The sequence below is a fragment of the Gopherus evgoodei genome, chromosome 4 (assembly GCF_007399415.2).
Source record: "Gopherus evgoodei ecotype Sinaloan lineage chromosome 4, rGopEvg1_v1.p, whole genome shotgun sequence".
Classification (NCBI taxonomy): Eukaryota; Metazoa; Chordata; order Testudines; family Testudinidae; genus Gopherus; species Gopherus evgoodei.
In genome coordinates this window covers 46,377,286-46,390,326 of record NC_044325.1, presented here as the reverse complement: position 1 = coordinate 46,390,326, position 13,041 = coordinate 46,377,286, and the positions used below count along the sequence as shown (strand labels likewise).

Genomic DNA, 13,041 nt, shown 5'->3' with positions numbered 1-13,041 from the left:
GAATTTCCTCAAACCTTGCACTGACCCCCTTCATAGTAATCATACCACTTTCAGGCCAAACCCATGATCTGAGCCAAAGTTACAAGGGCCTAAAGTAGAGCTTTATAATGGAAAATGGTTACAATTTATGGCAAGACTGTGTCTCCAGAACACTAGGAGAGGAGCAGAGCTGCCGTTGAGCTGGTGTAGAGGCGAGATGCTAGAGAAGAGCTTCTTTTCAAGTCTTCTCCCCAGGAGAACTCAGTCCAATAACCTATTATTCTGTACAAATATCTTAAAATCCACTTCAACATACACATTCATACACAATCAACATGAAGGACAGCTTCAGAGCAGAATTTTGAGATCTACTAGATTTGCCCTTTCCATTCAGAATCTTGATTATAAAGCAAGTGAACGTAAGTGTACATGTCAGCCTTCAGGTCTACCTCCCTTTTCAGCAATAGTGCCCCAACCCATCACCCTCCTCTCTTCCTGCTTCAAGCAGTCTCACTGTTGGTTCTAAACCTGAAAACCTGACTAAGGGACAGGGAAATGAGTCAGCTGGGGAACATTCTGAGGGATTGGAGAGGGGCAAGGAGTGTTCTAGGCAAGAGTCAATCCTCACCTTCTCGCTCCTGTGTGTAGTCCCTATGTCATCCAAACCACAGCAACTCTCTCTTAAGTCAGTCACTTGGAAATACAGTAGAATCTGAGTTACAAACTGCCCAATCACAAACCTTATTTGGAACTGGAAGTACACAGACAGCAGCGGAGCACGGGGGTGGGGGTAGGAGAAAGGGAAAAGCAAATACAGTAGAGTGCTGTGTTAAAAGCAAACTACTAAAAAAAGGGAAAACAGCATTTTTCTTCTGCATAGTAAAGTTTCAAAGCTGTATTAAGTCAATATTCAGTTGTAAACTTTGGAAGAACCATATGTTTTGTTCAGTTATGAACATTTCAGAGTTACAAATAACCTCCCTTCCTGAGGTGTTCATAACTCTGAGGTTCTACTGTTGAAACTCTAGAACAGTGGTTCCCAAACTACAGGTTGTAACCCCAAGTGGGATTGTGCCATCAGTGGATGCATTTACGGTGATTGTGAGTGTGTGGAGGATGCCATTTGCTCCACGTGACCTTGCATGTACAGTGTGTGAGATCATGCTTTGTGGCAGACACCATCCTGCTCTACAAAATGGCATCCTCCAAGCTGTCAGGTCACAAAAAGCAATAAGTCTGAAAATGGGGTCATGCAGGTAAAAAGTCTGGAACTGCTGCTCTCGTCTCAAGCATCTTGAACTAAAGGAAATTATTGAAAGTAGGTCCAGAGTCTTGTGCAGGGTTCTTATGTTGTCATTCTTTGTTCTCTGCTCTTCCTAAGATGATTCTTCTTCCTGTACAGTGCCAATGTCTTTGTCCCTCTGAGATTCCTGAGCTCTGTAGAAACAGTAAGAACCTTTTGTTAAGTATTGGAAATGATCTGAGCTACTTTATTCTATGCATGAAAAGCAGAAGTCTGGTCATAAGCACATAGCAATAGGGGAGCCTTATCACTTGATATAGGCATAACGGAGTTATCCTTTTCACCTTTGATGGCACAGATTAGAATTCTTTGGGAACAAGGAGGAAGAATATTTCTGTCTAGCCAAAGACAGGAGGGTTGGTTCCATATCCTTACTGCTTTGATTACCTTTGAGTTTCAGACTCTTCCTCCGTTGGTAGGTCAGTAGCATCTCTCCCTTTGTTCCTTATGAATTCCTCATTCAGCCCCACCTGACAAAGGGTGTCTCGGTAGTGTCGCTCTGCCTCTTGCCGGGCATCATGCTATGGAATTGAAACAGAAAAATGAACCAACTAGAACTGGGTCCTTCCCCATAATGGACACCTTAAAAAGAGTTTCAGTTCATAGCAGCTACAGGGGCTGTGATAATAGAGAGAGCTCTGTTCAGAGTCACAGCTGTGAGCCACCTTGTAGGCATGCAGGACTCACCCCTGCGGCACCTCCTTCTGGTCATCAGGAATTAGCTCTTCTCCCACTGTCAAAGTGCCCTCTGCAGGCCAGTGTCCTGCTGCCACTTGCCCCCCCCCCCATGTCCCTCCCTGGACTCCAGTGCCCCTTTATCTAGGGTGTTGCCCCCTGGCAGTACACCCACAGTTTCAGGGTCTCCCCTCCCCAGGGAACCCCCACCCTCTATCCCTACCTTGCCTCAGTCATAAGCTACTGCCAGTCACCAACTAGCATTCACACCCTGGGGCTGTAATGTAAGCCACTCATCATAGGCAAGGTTGGGTCTGGACCTGCTGCATCTCTCTGCAACTCAGTGCCTTGGACAAGGCCCTGCAGCCTGAAGCTTCCCAGCCCTGCCTCACTCTAGGCACCCTGAGCAGCCCAGCAGCCAGGCCTCTACTCACTGCCTTGAGAAAGAATTTGTATGCTTTTGACCCACTGCCCTCTTATAAGGGTCAGCTGGGCCCTTATTAAGCCAGCTTTGGCCTGATTGGGGCGTGGTCCCCCAGCTGAGGCTGCTTTCCCCAATCAGCCTAGGCTTGCTGCTTTCCTGGCAGCAGCCCTCTCGCATTCTCAGACCTCTCCCAGGGCTGTTTTCACCCCTTCAGGGCAGGAGCAGGGTACCCACCCGTGCTACCGGGATCGCTCTGTGTCCGCTTGGGCTGCCTTGCTGGCTGGAGCGTTCCCCCTCCTTCTCTAGCTGCCCTGCCGGCTGGAGCTCCTTCTCCCTTCCTGGGCTGCTGCTGCTGGTGCTGCTGACTGGAGCGCTCCCCTCCTGGACTGCTGCTACTGCTGCTGAGCGAGGGGTGGGGGGGCCCTGTGGGCCAGCCCCCACTCCTCCACCTCCAGAGGGAGAAGCCAAGACCCCACCACCGCCACCACCACCGCTGCTACCACCTGCGTGGGGTCCTTCCTGCCTGGCCACCTAGGTTGTTGGAGGAGGAGCCGCTGCTGCTGGAGCTGTGTCTGCCTGGGGAGCTGCTGGAGCCCGGAAGCGCCTGAGGCCTGAGAGGACCACCGGCTGCTGGGGGAGCGCACAGGTAGACCCTGAAGACGACTGTGGAGGGGGCCCTCAGAAACTGAGTGACTTTTTGACTGTGCTCTAGTGGTGGGGGTGTAGACTGTGTTTGTGGGGGCACAGGGGGTGTGGCGTGGAGCCTGCCCCCTGGTCCATCTGTGTCCCTCCAACCCCCACCACCACCGTTGCCCCCTCCACCACCCCCACGGACTGCTTACCATCTGCCTCGGTCCCCACCTCTGGGACTCAGCTGCTTGCCTGGCCAGCCACGCCCTTTTTCCACCGTTTGGGCCTCCAGCAGCAGCCAGCCAAACCTTTAGCCCTTGCACAAGTGCTCGTGGGTGCACGCACCCCCCCGCCCCCCTCCCCAACCTGACCCCTCCCCCTCTGTGACAGGCCCCCCGGCCTTTCCCCTTGTTGCCTGCCCCATTGCCCCTTGTAGCCTTTTGCCCATCCACTCCCAGCTTCAGTTTGTTTGCCTGCCCCGCCCGTCCCCCTTTGTAGCCTTGTTTGTCCTGCCTCAGCCCCGCAACCGGCCCCTTGGTCCCTCTGCCCCACTCCCAGCCTTGTTGAGCCCCTTCCCTACTGCCCCTTCGCCCTGTTCGGCCCCCCCCCCTCGTGCGCCTGTACCCTTCTCGTGCGCTTGTGCCCCCCCATTTGAGTTTTCCCCTCTGGCACTGCACCCCCCCAATTGCTTTTGTATCCCTTCCCTCCCCTAGTGCGGCTAGAGGAGCCGGTTTTCCCTCCCGTGTCCGGTGACTGATCCCCGCCCCCGAGTCCTTGCTTGGCCCCTTATCTGCCCCCCCCCCATTTTGGCACCCTCCTCCCCTGCCTGCAGCCTAGCGGAGAGGAGTGGTTGCCCTTCTTCCCCTCCCCTCCCTTTCTCCGGTGTTTCCCCTCCCTCCCCACTTGCCATGGCGGGGGACGCAGCGGATGGGACCCCTGGGACGACCCCTGTCCCCCCCGCCCACCCTGCTCCCTCAACGACCCCCCCACTCTCTACCGCTGCCACTGCTGCCGGACCGCCTGCCACCACTCTCGCTGCGGCGCCGGCAGCGGCGGGTGCAGGGGTGACCTCTGCTGCCGCCACGTCCCTCGCCCCCTCTGCTTCCGGGGGACCCCCTCCGGCTGGCGGGAAGGGCCAGGGCAAGAAGAAGGGAAAGGGCCCCGCTAGGAAACCTAAGCCCTCCATGGCGGAGCCTGTCACCTCTGCCGCGGCCCCACCACCGGCCGCGGCGCCCCTCCCCGCTGTTCCCTCCACCAGCTCTGCGGGTGCCCCTCCCCCGGCCCCCAGGGCATACGCCCAGGTGGCGGCGGCCCCCCCGCCTGCCGCTTCGTCATCTCCCCAGGCCGCCGCCTCCGCTACCATCTATAGCGGCCGGGGCCCCTTCCCCACCTTGACCAGGAAGCACGGCGTCCGTTGCCTCCTGGTGCCCGCCTCGCCCCACGTGGAGACCTACGTGCGGGCGTTGGCGAGGGTGGTGGGGCCCACGGCCATCGTGGCGGCCTCCAAGATGTATGGCAAGGTCGTCTTCTTCCTTGCCTCGGAGGCCGCCGCCCAGGAGGCGGTGGAGAAGGGCCTGGCGGTGGGGGGTGTGTTCGTCCCCCTGGAGCCGCTGGAGGACCTGGGGGTCCGTATCACCCTGACCTCTGTCCCCCCCTTCCTCCCCAATGCCGCCCTATTGCCTGTCCTCTCTACCCTGGGGAAGCCCATTTCAGTGGTGAGCCCTCTCCCCTTGGGCTGCAAGGACCCCGCCCTCCGTCACGTCCTCTCGTTCCGCCGGCAGGTGCAGCTTCAACTGCCGCCGGCGGCACGTGGCGGAGAGGCGCTCGAGGGGTCCTTCCTGGTCCCCTATCAGGGGGCCCATTACCGGGTGCACTATTCCACGGGGGAGGCCCGGTGCTACCTCTGCCGGGCGACGGGGCACGTCCGGAGGGACTGCCCCTTGGCTCGGCTCGGAGGAGCGCCCGGGACCCCCGAGCCCCGGCAGGGTGCCGGCCCCGTCATCGCCGGCACCCCTGACCGCCCGGTACCCAGGGCCGCCCCTCCTCCTCCTCCATCCATCACTGCTCCCGCTCGGGCTGCAGGGGTACCTCCCTCGGCATGCCCAGACGAGCGGGAGGGCCCTGCCTCCGCTGCCTGCACTCTGGCGGGGCCTGTGGAGGAGGGTGTGGCGGGGGTATTGCCGGGCGTGGGAGAGGGCCCTCCCCAAGGGGTATCTTCCCTTCCTCCCGCTGTCCCACCAGTGCCCCTCCAGGTCCGCGACCCACCCACCCTGCCCTCTGACCCGACCCCTGACACCCAGCCCGTGAGCGACGCCATGGAGGGCTGGACCCTGGTCCAGGGTAGGCGGGGCAAGCGGAAGGCTCGAGCTCCGCTCTTACCACCTGATGCGGGAGCCCCCTGTAAGACCAGAAAGGGGGCCACGGATGCCGAGCCTTCCGCCGTGCCCTCGGGGTCGGCCCGTCCGCCAGTTCCGGCCAGGGAAGTCGTGGCGGCACCAGAGGGTTCCACCGTCCCTCCTCTGCAACCCCCCTCTGTGGCGGCCTCGGATTTGGTCCCCCCTGCTCCATTGCCGCCTGCGCCCCCTGCACCAGTCGGGGCGCTTATTGCCTCCGGCTCCAGCGGGGAGGACCCCGGGGTGGTGGGAGGTGAGCACCCCTCCATATTTGAGGATATCGAGGCCCTGGGTCTGACCCCGGTTACCCAGGGGGAGGATGACCCTCCGCCAGCGGGCCTCGACCTAGCCGTCCTCACCCCAGCTCCCCTCTCCCCGTGTTCCCTCCTCCTGGCCGCTGCATCCGCTCCCGCCTCCGGGGGACCCCTGGACTCCCCGCCCTGCCTGGCCGTGGTTGGCGCCCCGCTGATGGCCGCCAAGCCCGTTGAGGCGACGGCCGGTGCCCCACGGCCGGGAGACGGGCTCACGGGGATATCCCTCGGTGGTGCGGAGCACCCACATCCCTTCCCGGGCGGGGGCCCCACCGACGGTGTTCCATCTCCCGATGCCGTGGCTAGCGCGCCTACCACCGAGCCTGAGCCCGGCATCGCTGGGGACCCCCTCCCTGCCCCTCTGATCTCCGCGCCTGGCCGTGAGGAGCATGCTCCTGACGGTTCAGCTCCTGCGGTCCCGGATCCCACCTCTGTCCCTATCCCTGCCCTCGGCCCCGCCCTTGGCCTTGACCCCGTCCCTGTCCCCTCCACTGCCCCTGCTGTTGTTGCCGCCCCTGGGGCTGTCCCCTTCCCTTTTCCGGAGGGTGACCCCCAGAGGGCGGGCTTTACGTTTTGCTGTCCCAACCCCCTCGGGGCTGCACTCTTCCCTCCGCCGCCCCCCGTCGAGCCGGGCTCTGTGGCGGACCTTGTGGCGCCGGCCCATCGGGCGCCACGTCGGGGGTCCGCCCCTTGCCTTCCCGTCCCCATGGGCCACGAGGTTGTCCCAGAAGCCCCACTAGTGGGTCACCAGGGGCCAGGGGCCCCACCCCCCCACGCGCTGCGAGAGGAGCTGCGGGAGTTCCTGGAAGACGTCAGGGGCTCCCGCAACAAGGTGGCGCTTGCTCTCCAGCGCTGGGGGGATTTCCATCAGATCCTCCGGGCCGCGAGGGCCCTCATGGGGGAGGGCAAGAGGACCGGGAAGCAGGGTGCCGCGACTTACCAGCGGGTCCGCGGCTTCCGTGACTCCTTGCTCACCTTCGGGGTGGGTCACGGTTTGCTGCGCGGCCCACTGGGGGCCGTGGGCGTCCCTGCCGGCGAGGATCCCCCCCAGCCCTCCTCATGGCGCCCATCATCTTTGCCTCATTGAACACCCGGAGCTGTAGGGTGGGTTTCCGCAGGAGCCAGGTGCTCTCCTTCCTTCGGGAGGGGGGGTACTCTGTGATTTTCCTGCAGGAGACCCACACGGATCCGGCCGCCGAAGCCAGCTGGCGGCTGGAGTGGGGGGACGGGGTCTACTTCAGCCACCTTTCCACCCGTAGTGCTGGAGTGGCTACCCTGTTCTCCCCCGACCTACGGCCGGAGGTGCTGGGGGTTGCCGAGGCTGTGCCGGGCCGCCTGCTGCACCTCCGGGTCCGCTTGGAGGGGCTCGTGGTGAACCTCGTGAACGTCTATGCCCCGACATCGGCCCCGGAGCGGTTGCCGTTCTATCAGCAGGCGTCCGCCTTCCTCGGCTCCCTGGATCCTCGTGAGTGCCTGGTCCTGGGTGGGGACTTCAACATCATCCTGGAGGAGCGGGACCGCTCGGGGACCGAGCAGAGCCAGGCCGCCGCGGACGTCCTCCGGGAGATCGTCAACCATCACTCCCTGGTGGACGTCTGGCGCGACCACCACCCGGACGATGTCACCACGTTCACCTATGTCCGGGTAGGAGCCCATCGGTCGTGCCACTCCCGGTTGGACCGCATCTACATGTCACGATTCCACCTTTCACGGGCCCTGTCCTCCAGCGTCCGGCCGGCCCCTTTTTCTGACCACCACCTCGTCACCGTGACGGCCTCTCTCAGTGCGGAGAGGCCGGGGCCGGCCTACTGGCACTTCAACAACAGCTTACTGGAGGATGCGGGCTTCGTGGCGTCCTTCCGGGAGTTCTGGCTGGCCTGGCGAGGGCAGCGGCGTGCCTTTCCCTCGGCACGGCGCTGGTGGGATGTGGGGAAGGTGCGCGCCCGGCTCTTCTGCCGCGACTACACCCGGGGCGTCAGCCGACGGAGGGATGCGGCGATAGAGCAGTTGGAACGGGAGGTCTTAGAGCTGGAGAGGCGTCTGGCCGCCAGCCCCGAGGATCCATCCCTGTGCGGAGCGTGCCAGGAGAAGCGGGAGGAGCTCCGGGTCCTCGAGGACCATCGGGCTCGGGGCGCCTTTGTTCGCTCCCGCATCCGCCTCCTTCGGGAGATGGATCGCGGCTCCCGCTTCTTCTACGCCCTGGAGAAACGGAGGGGGGCCCAGAAGCACGTCACCTGCCTCCTGGCGGAGGACGGCACCCCCCTCACGGATCCGGCGGAGCTGTGCCAGAGGGCCCGGACCTTCTACGCGCGCCTTTTCTCCCCGGATCCGACCGATCCCGCCGCTCGCAGAGTGCTTTGGGACGAGCTCCCTACGCTCAGCGCGGGCGCCCGGGACCGGCTAGAGCTGCCTCTCTCTCTGGCCGAGTTCTCGGACGCCCTCCGTCGCATGCCCACCAACAAGTCTCCGGGCATGGACGGGCTGACCGTGGAGTTCTACCGCGTGTTCTGGGACGTCCTCGGCCCAGACCTGGCCAGCGTCTGGGCCGAGTCCTTGCAGGGCGGGGTCCTCCCTCTCTCGTGCAGGCGAGCTGTGCTCGCCTTATTGCCGAAGAAGGGGGACCTCCGCGATTTACGGAATTGGCGTCCCGTCTCGCTCCTCAGCACGGACTACAAGATCATCGCCAAGGCCATCTCGCTGCGGCTGGGGTCCGTGCTGGCGGACGTGATCCACCCGGACCAGACCTGCACCGTCCCGGGCCGTAGCATCTTCGATAACCTCTATTTGGTCCGGGATCTCTTAGAGCTTGGGTGCAGGGATGGTCTGTCGTTCGCCCTCCTGTCCCTGGATCAGGAGAAGGCGTTCGACAGGGTGGACCACGGGTACCTCCTGGGCACTCTGCGAGCGTTGGGCTTCGGGTCCCAGTTTGTGGGTTTTCTCCAGGTGCTGTACGCTTCCGCAGAGTGTCTGGTCAGGCTCAACTGGACCCTGACCGAACCGGTCAGCTTCGGGCGGGGAGTGCGGCAGGGGTGCCCCCTCTCGGGCCAGCTGTACGCTCTGGCCATCGAGCCCTTCCTCTGTCTCCTCCGCAGGAGGTTGACGGGGTTGGTGCTTCAGGAGCCGGAGCTGCGGCTGGTCCTGTCGGCGTACGCCGACGATGTGCTCCTCGTGGTCCAGGACCCGGGCGACTTGGCGCGGGTGGAGGCCTGCCAGGCGGTGTACTCGGCGGCCTCCTCCGCCCGGGTCAACTGGGTCAAGAGCTCTGGCCTGGTGGTCGGGGACGGGTGGCAGGCAGGCTCCCTCCCACCCGCGCTCCAGGCCATCCGGTGGAGCGCGGGTCCGCTGCTCTATCTCGGCGTTTACCTTTCCGCCACGCACCCGTCTCCGCCGGAGAACTGGCTCGGTTTGCAGGTCAGGGTGACGGAGCGGCTCCGGAAGTGGACAGGACTCCTCCGGTGCCTTTCCCTTCGAGGGAGGGCACTGGTGCTCAACCAACTGGTCCTGTCCATGCTCTGGTACCGCCTCAACACCCTGGTCCCGGCCCCGGGTTTCCTGGCCAACCTCCGGACTGTGATTCTGGAGTTCTTTTGGCCAGGACTGCACTGGGTCCCTGCAGGGGTCCTCCACCTGCCCCTGGAGGAGGGGGGGCAGGGCCTGAAGTGCCTGCGCACTCAGGTCCACGTCTTCCGCCTCCAGGCCCTGCAGAGGCTCCTGTTTGGTGCGGGTAGTCCGGCGTGGAGCGTATTGGCGCACGCCTTCCTCCGCCGCTTTCGAGGGCTCCGATACGACCGGCAGCTCTTTTACCTCCATCCGAGAGGTCTTCCGCGAGACCTCTCCGGGCTGCCGGTCTTCTACCAGGACCTCCTCCGGACCTGGAAGCTGTTCTCTGCGACCAGGTCCGTGGCGGCCACCGTGGGGGCCGACCTCCTCGCGGAGCCCCTGCTACACAATCCCCAGCTTCGTGTGCAGGTGGCGGAGTCCCCCGCGGTGCGCCGGAGGCTGGTCCTGGCGGGAGCCACCAGGGTCGGAGACCTCCTGGACTACGACCGGGGAGGCTGGCTGGATCCCCTGACGCTCGCTCACCGCATGGGGCTCTCCAGACCTTGCACTCCCCGGCGCGTACTCCAGGAGGTGGAGGCCGCTTTGCCGCCCGCTGCTCGGGCCTATCTCGACCGGGTCCTGCGGGAGGGCACGCCCCGCCCACCCCCCACCCCAAGCCCTCCGGACCTTTTCATCGGGCCCCTGCCCCGTAGGCCCGACCGCCCCCCCCGTCCCTTCTCCGCAAGCCGGCTGCACGACCTGCAGCCGGTACGTTTCCAAACCGCGCCGAGGAAACAGCTCTACACGCTCGTGCTCCACACCCTTCACCTCCTCACCCTCGTGTCCCGCCCTGATACGAAGTGGCGGGACCTCCTGCCACCTCTGGAGGGTGAGGAGCCCCGGTGGGCCAGCCTCTACTCCACCCTGGTCCCACGGCCCACTGGGGATATCAGTTGGCGGCTCCTCCATGGGGCCGTGAGCACGGGCGTGTACTTGGCGCGGTTTACCCCTGTCCCGGACACCTGCCCCTTCTGCGGCGTGAGGGAGACCCTGGCGCACGTGTACTTAGAGTGCGCCAGGTTGCAGCCCCTACACCGGCTCCTCACAGCCATCCTCTTGCGTTTTTGGTTACACTTTTCCCCTCACCTCCTTCTGTATGCACTCCCTATCCGTGGCCCCACGAAGTCCCGGGACCTCCTGGTCAACCTCCTCCTCGCCCTGGCGAAAAAGGCCATCCACGCGACCAGGGAGGGGAGGTTGGCCGACGGAGACTCCGGTGACTGTGGGGCTTGCTTCCGCTCCATGGTCCGATCACGCATCCGGGCGGAGTTCCTCTGGGCGGCGTCCACTGGCTCCCTTGACGCCTTCGAGGAGCAGTGGGCGCTGTCCGGGGTTCTCTGCTCGGTGTCCCCGTTAGGTTCCCTCCTTCTGACCCTTTGACCTCACTCCTGTCCCTGTTCTTTTATTAGTTGTCCCCCGCACTCAGTGGGTTCTGTGGCCCTGTGGTTCCTCCCCTTAGGCTGGGGGAGGATCCTTTAGCAGTGGGCGGGCTTTGCCTGCCCACTTCCCAGACACCCAATAGATGGCTGGAGCTCCTTCTCCCTTCCTGGGCTGCTGCTGCTGCTGTTGCTGCTAGCTGGAGTGCTCCCCTCCTGGACTGCTGCTACTGCTGCTGAGCGAGGGGTGGGGGGGCCCTGTGGGCCAGCCCCCACTCCTCCACCTCCGGAGGGAGAAGCCAGGACCCCACCACCGCCACCACCACCGCTGCTACCACCTGCGTGGGGTCCTTCCTGCCTGGCCACCTAGGTTGTTGGAGGAGGAGCCGCTGCTGCTGGAGCTGTGTCTGCCTGGGGAGCTGCTGGAGCCTGGAGGCGCCTGAGGCCTGAGAGGACCACCGGCTGCTGGGGGAGCGCACAGGTAGACCCTGAAGACCACTGTGGAGGGGGCCCTCAGAAACTGAGTGACTTTTTGACTGTGCTCTAGTGGTGGGGGTGTAGACTGTGTTTGTGGGGGCACAGGGGGTGTGGCGTGGAGCCTGCCCCCTGGTCCATCTGTGTCCCTCCAACCCCCACCACCACCGTTGCCCCCTCCACCACCCCCACGGACTGCTTACCATCTGCCTCGGTCCCCACCTCTGGGACTCAGCTGCTTGCCTGGCCAGCCACGCCCTTTTTCCACCGTTTGGGCCTCCAGCAGCAGCCAGCCAAACCTTTAGCCCTTGCACAAGTGCTCGTGGGTGCACGCACCCCCCCAGCCCCCTCCCCAACCTGACCCCTCCCCCTCCGTGTCAGGCCCCCCAGCCTTTCCCCTTGTTGCCTGCCCCATTGCCCCTTGTAGCCTTTTGCCCATCCACTCCCAGCTTCAGTTTGTTTGCCTGCCCCGCCCGTCCCCCTTTGTAGCCTTGTTTGTCCTGCCTCAGCCCCGCAACCGGCCCCTTGGTCCCTCAGCCCCACTCCCAACCTTGTTGAGCCCCTTCCCTACTGCCCCTTCGCCCTGTTCGGCCCCCCCCTCGTGCGCCTGTACCCTTCTCGTGCGCTTGTGCCCCCCCATTTGAGTTTTTCCCTCTGGCACTGCACCCCCCAATTGCTTTTGTATCCCTTCCCTCCCCTAGTGCGGCTAGAGGAGCCGGTTTTCCCTCCCGTGTCCGGTGACTGATCCCCGCCCCCGAGTCCTTGCTTGGCCCCTTATCTGCCCCCCCCCCCATTTTGGCACCCTCCTCCCCTGCCTGCAGCCTAGCGGAGAGGAGTGGTTGCCCTTCTTCCCCTCCCCTCCCTTTCTCCGGTGTTTCCCCTCCCTCCCCACTTGCCATGGCGGGGGACGCAGCGGATGGGACCCCTGGGACGACCCCTGTCCCCCCCGCCCACCCTGCTCCCTCAACGACCCCCCCTACTCTCTACCGCTGCCACTGCTGCCGGACCGCCTGCCACCACTCTCGCTGCGGCGCCGGCAGCGGCGGGTGCAGGGGTGACCTCTGCTGCCGCCACGTCCCTCGCCCCCTCTGCTTCCGGGGGACCCCCTCCGGCTGGCGGGAAGGGCCAGGGCAAGAAGAAGGGAAAGGGCCCCGCTAGGAAACCTAAGCCCTCCATGGCGGAGCCTGTCGCCTCTGCCGCGGCCCCACCACCGGCCGCGGCGCCCCTCCCCGCTGTTCCCTCCACCAGCTCTGCGGGTGCCCCTCCCCCGGCCCCCAGGGCATACGCCCAGGTGGCGGCGGCCCCCCCGCCTGCCGCTTCGTCATCTCCCCAGGCCGCCGCCTCCGCTACCATCTATAGCGGCCGGGGCCCCTTCCCCACCTTGACCAGGAAGCACGGCGTCCGTTGCCTCCTGGTGCCCGCCTCGCCCCACGTGGAGACCTACGTGCGGGCGTTGGCGAGGGTGGTGGGGCCCACGGCCATCGTGGCGGCCTCCAAGATGTATGGCAAGGTCGTCTTCTTCCTTGCCTCGGAGGCCGCCGCCCAGGAGGCGGTGGAGAAGGGCCTGGCGGTGGGGGGTGTGTTCGTCCCCCTGGAGCCGCTGGAGGACCTGGGGGTCCGTATCACCCTGACCTCTGTCCCCCCCTTCCTCCCCAATGCCGCCCTATTGCCTGTCCTCTCTACCCTGGGGAAGCCCATTTCAGTGGTGAGCCCTCTCCCCTTGGGCTGCAAGGACCCCGCCCTCCGTCACGTCCTCTCGTTCCGCCGGCAGGTGCAGCTTCAACTGCCGCCGGCGGCACGTGGCGGAGAGGCGCTCGAGGGGTCCTTCCTGGTCCCCTATCAGGGGGCCCATTACCGGGTGCACTATTCCACGGGG

At 64.1% G+C, this 13,041-nt stretch overlaps 1 protein-coding gene across 3 annotated transcripts in view; it reads right to left on the bottom strand.

The window, feature by feature from the left end:
* Positions 1-961: 961 nt before the first annotated feature.
* Positions 962-13,041, bottom strand: part of FAM161B (FAM161 centrosomal protein B) — a 30,459-nt gene continuing 18,379 nt past the window's right edge. For all 3 annotated transcript variants that reach the window (XM_030559192.1, XM_030559194.1, XM_030559195.1), the window contains exons 8-9: positions 1,670-1,803; positions 962-1,416 (exon numbers count right to left, since the gene is read on the bottom strand). In XM_030559192.1, the coding sequence (XP_030415052.1) occupies positions 1,356-1,416; positions 1,670-1,803 (195 nt within the window). In that variant the 3' untranslated portion in view covers positions 962-1,355. The remainder of the gene's footprint in view (positions 1,417-1,669; positions 1,804-13,041) is intronic.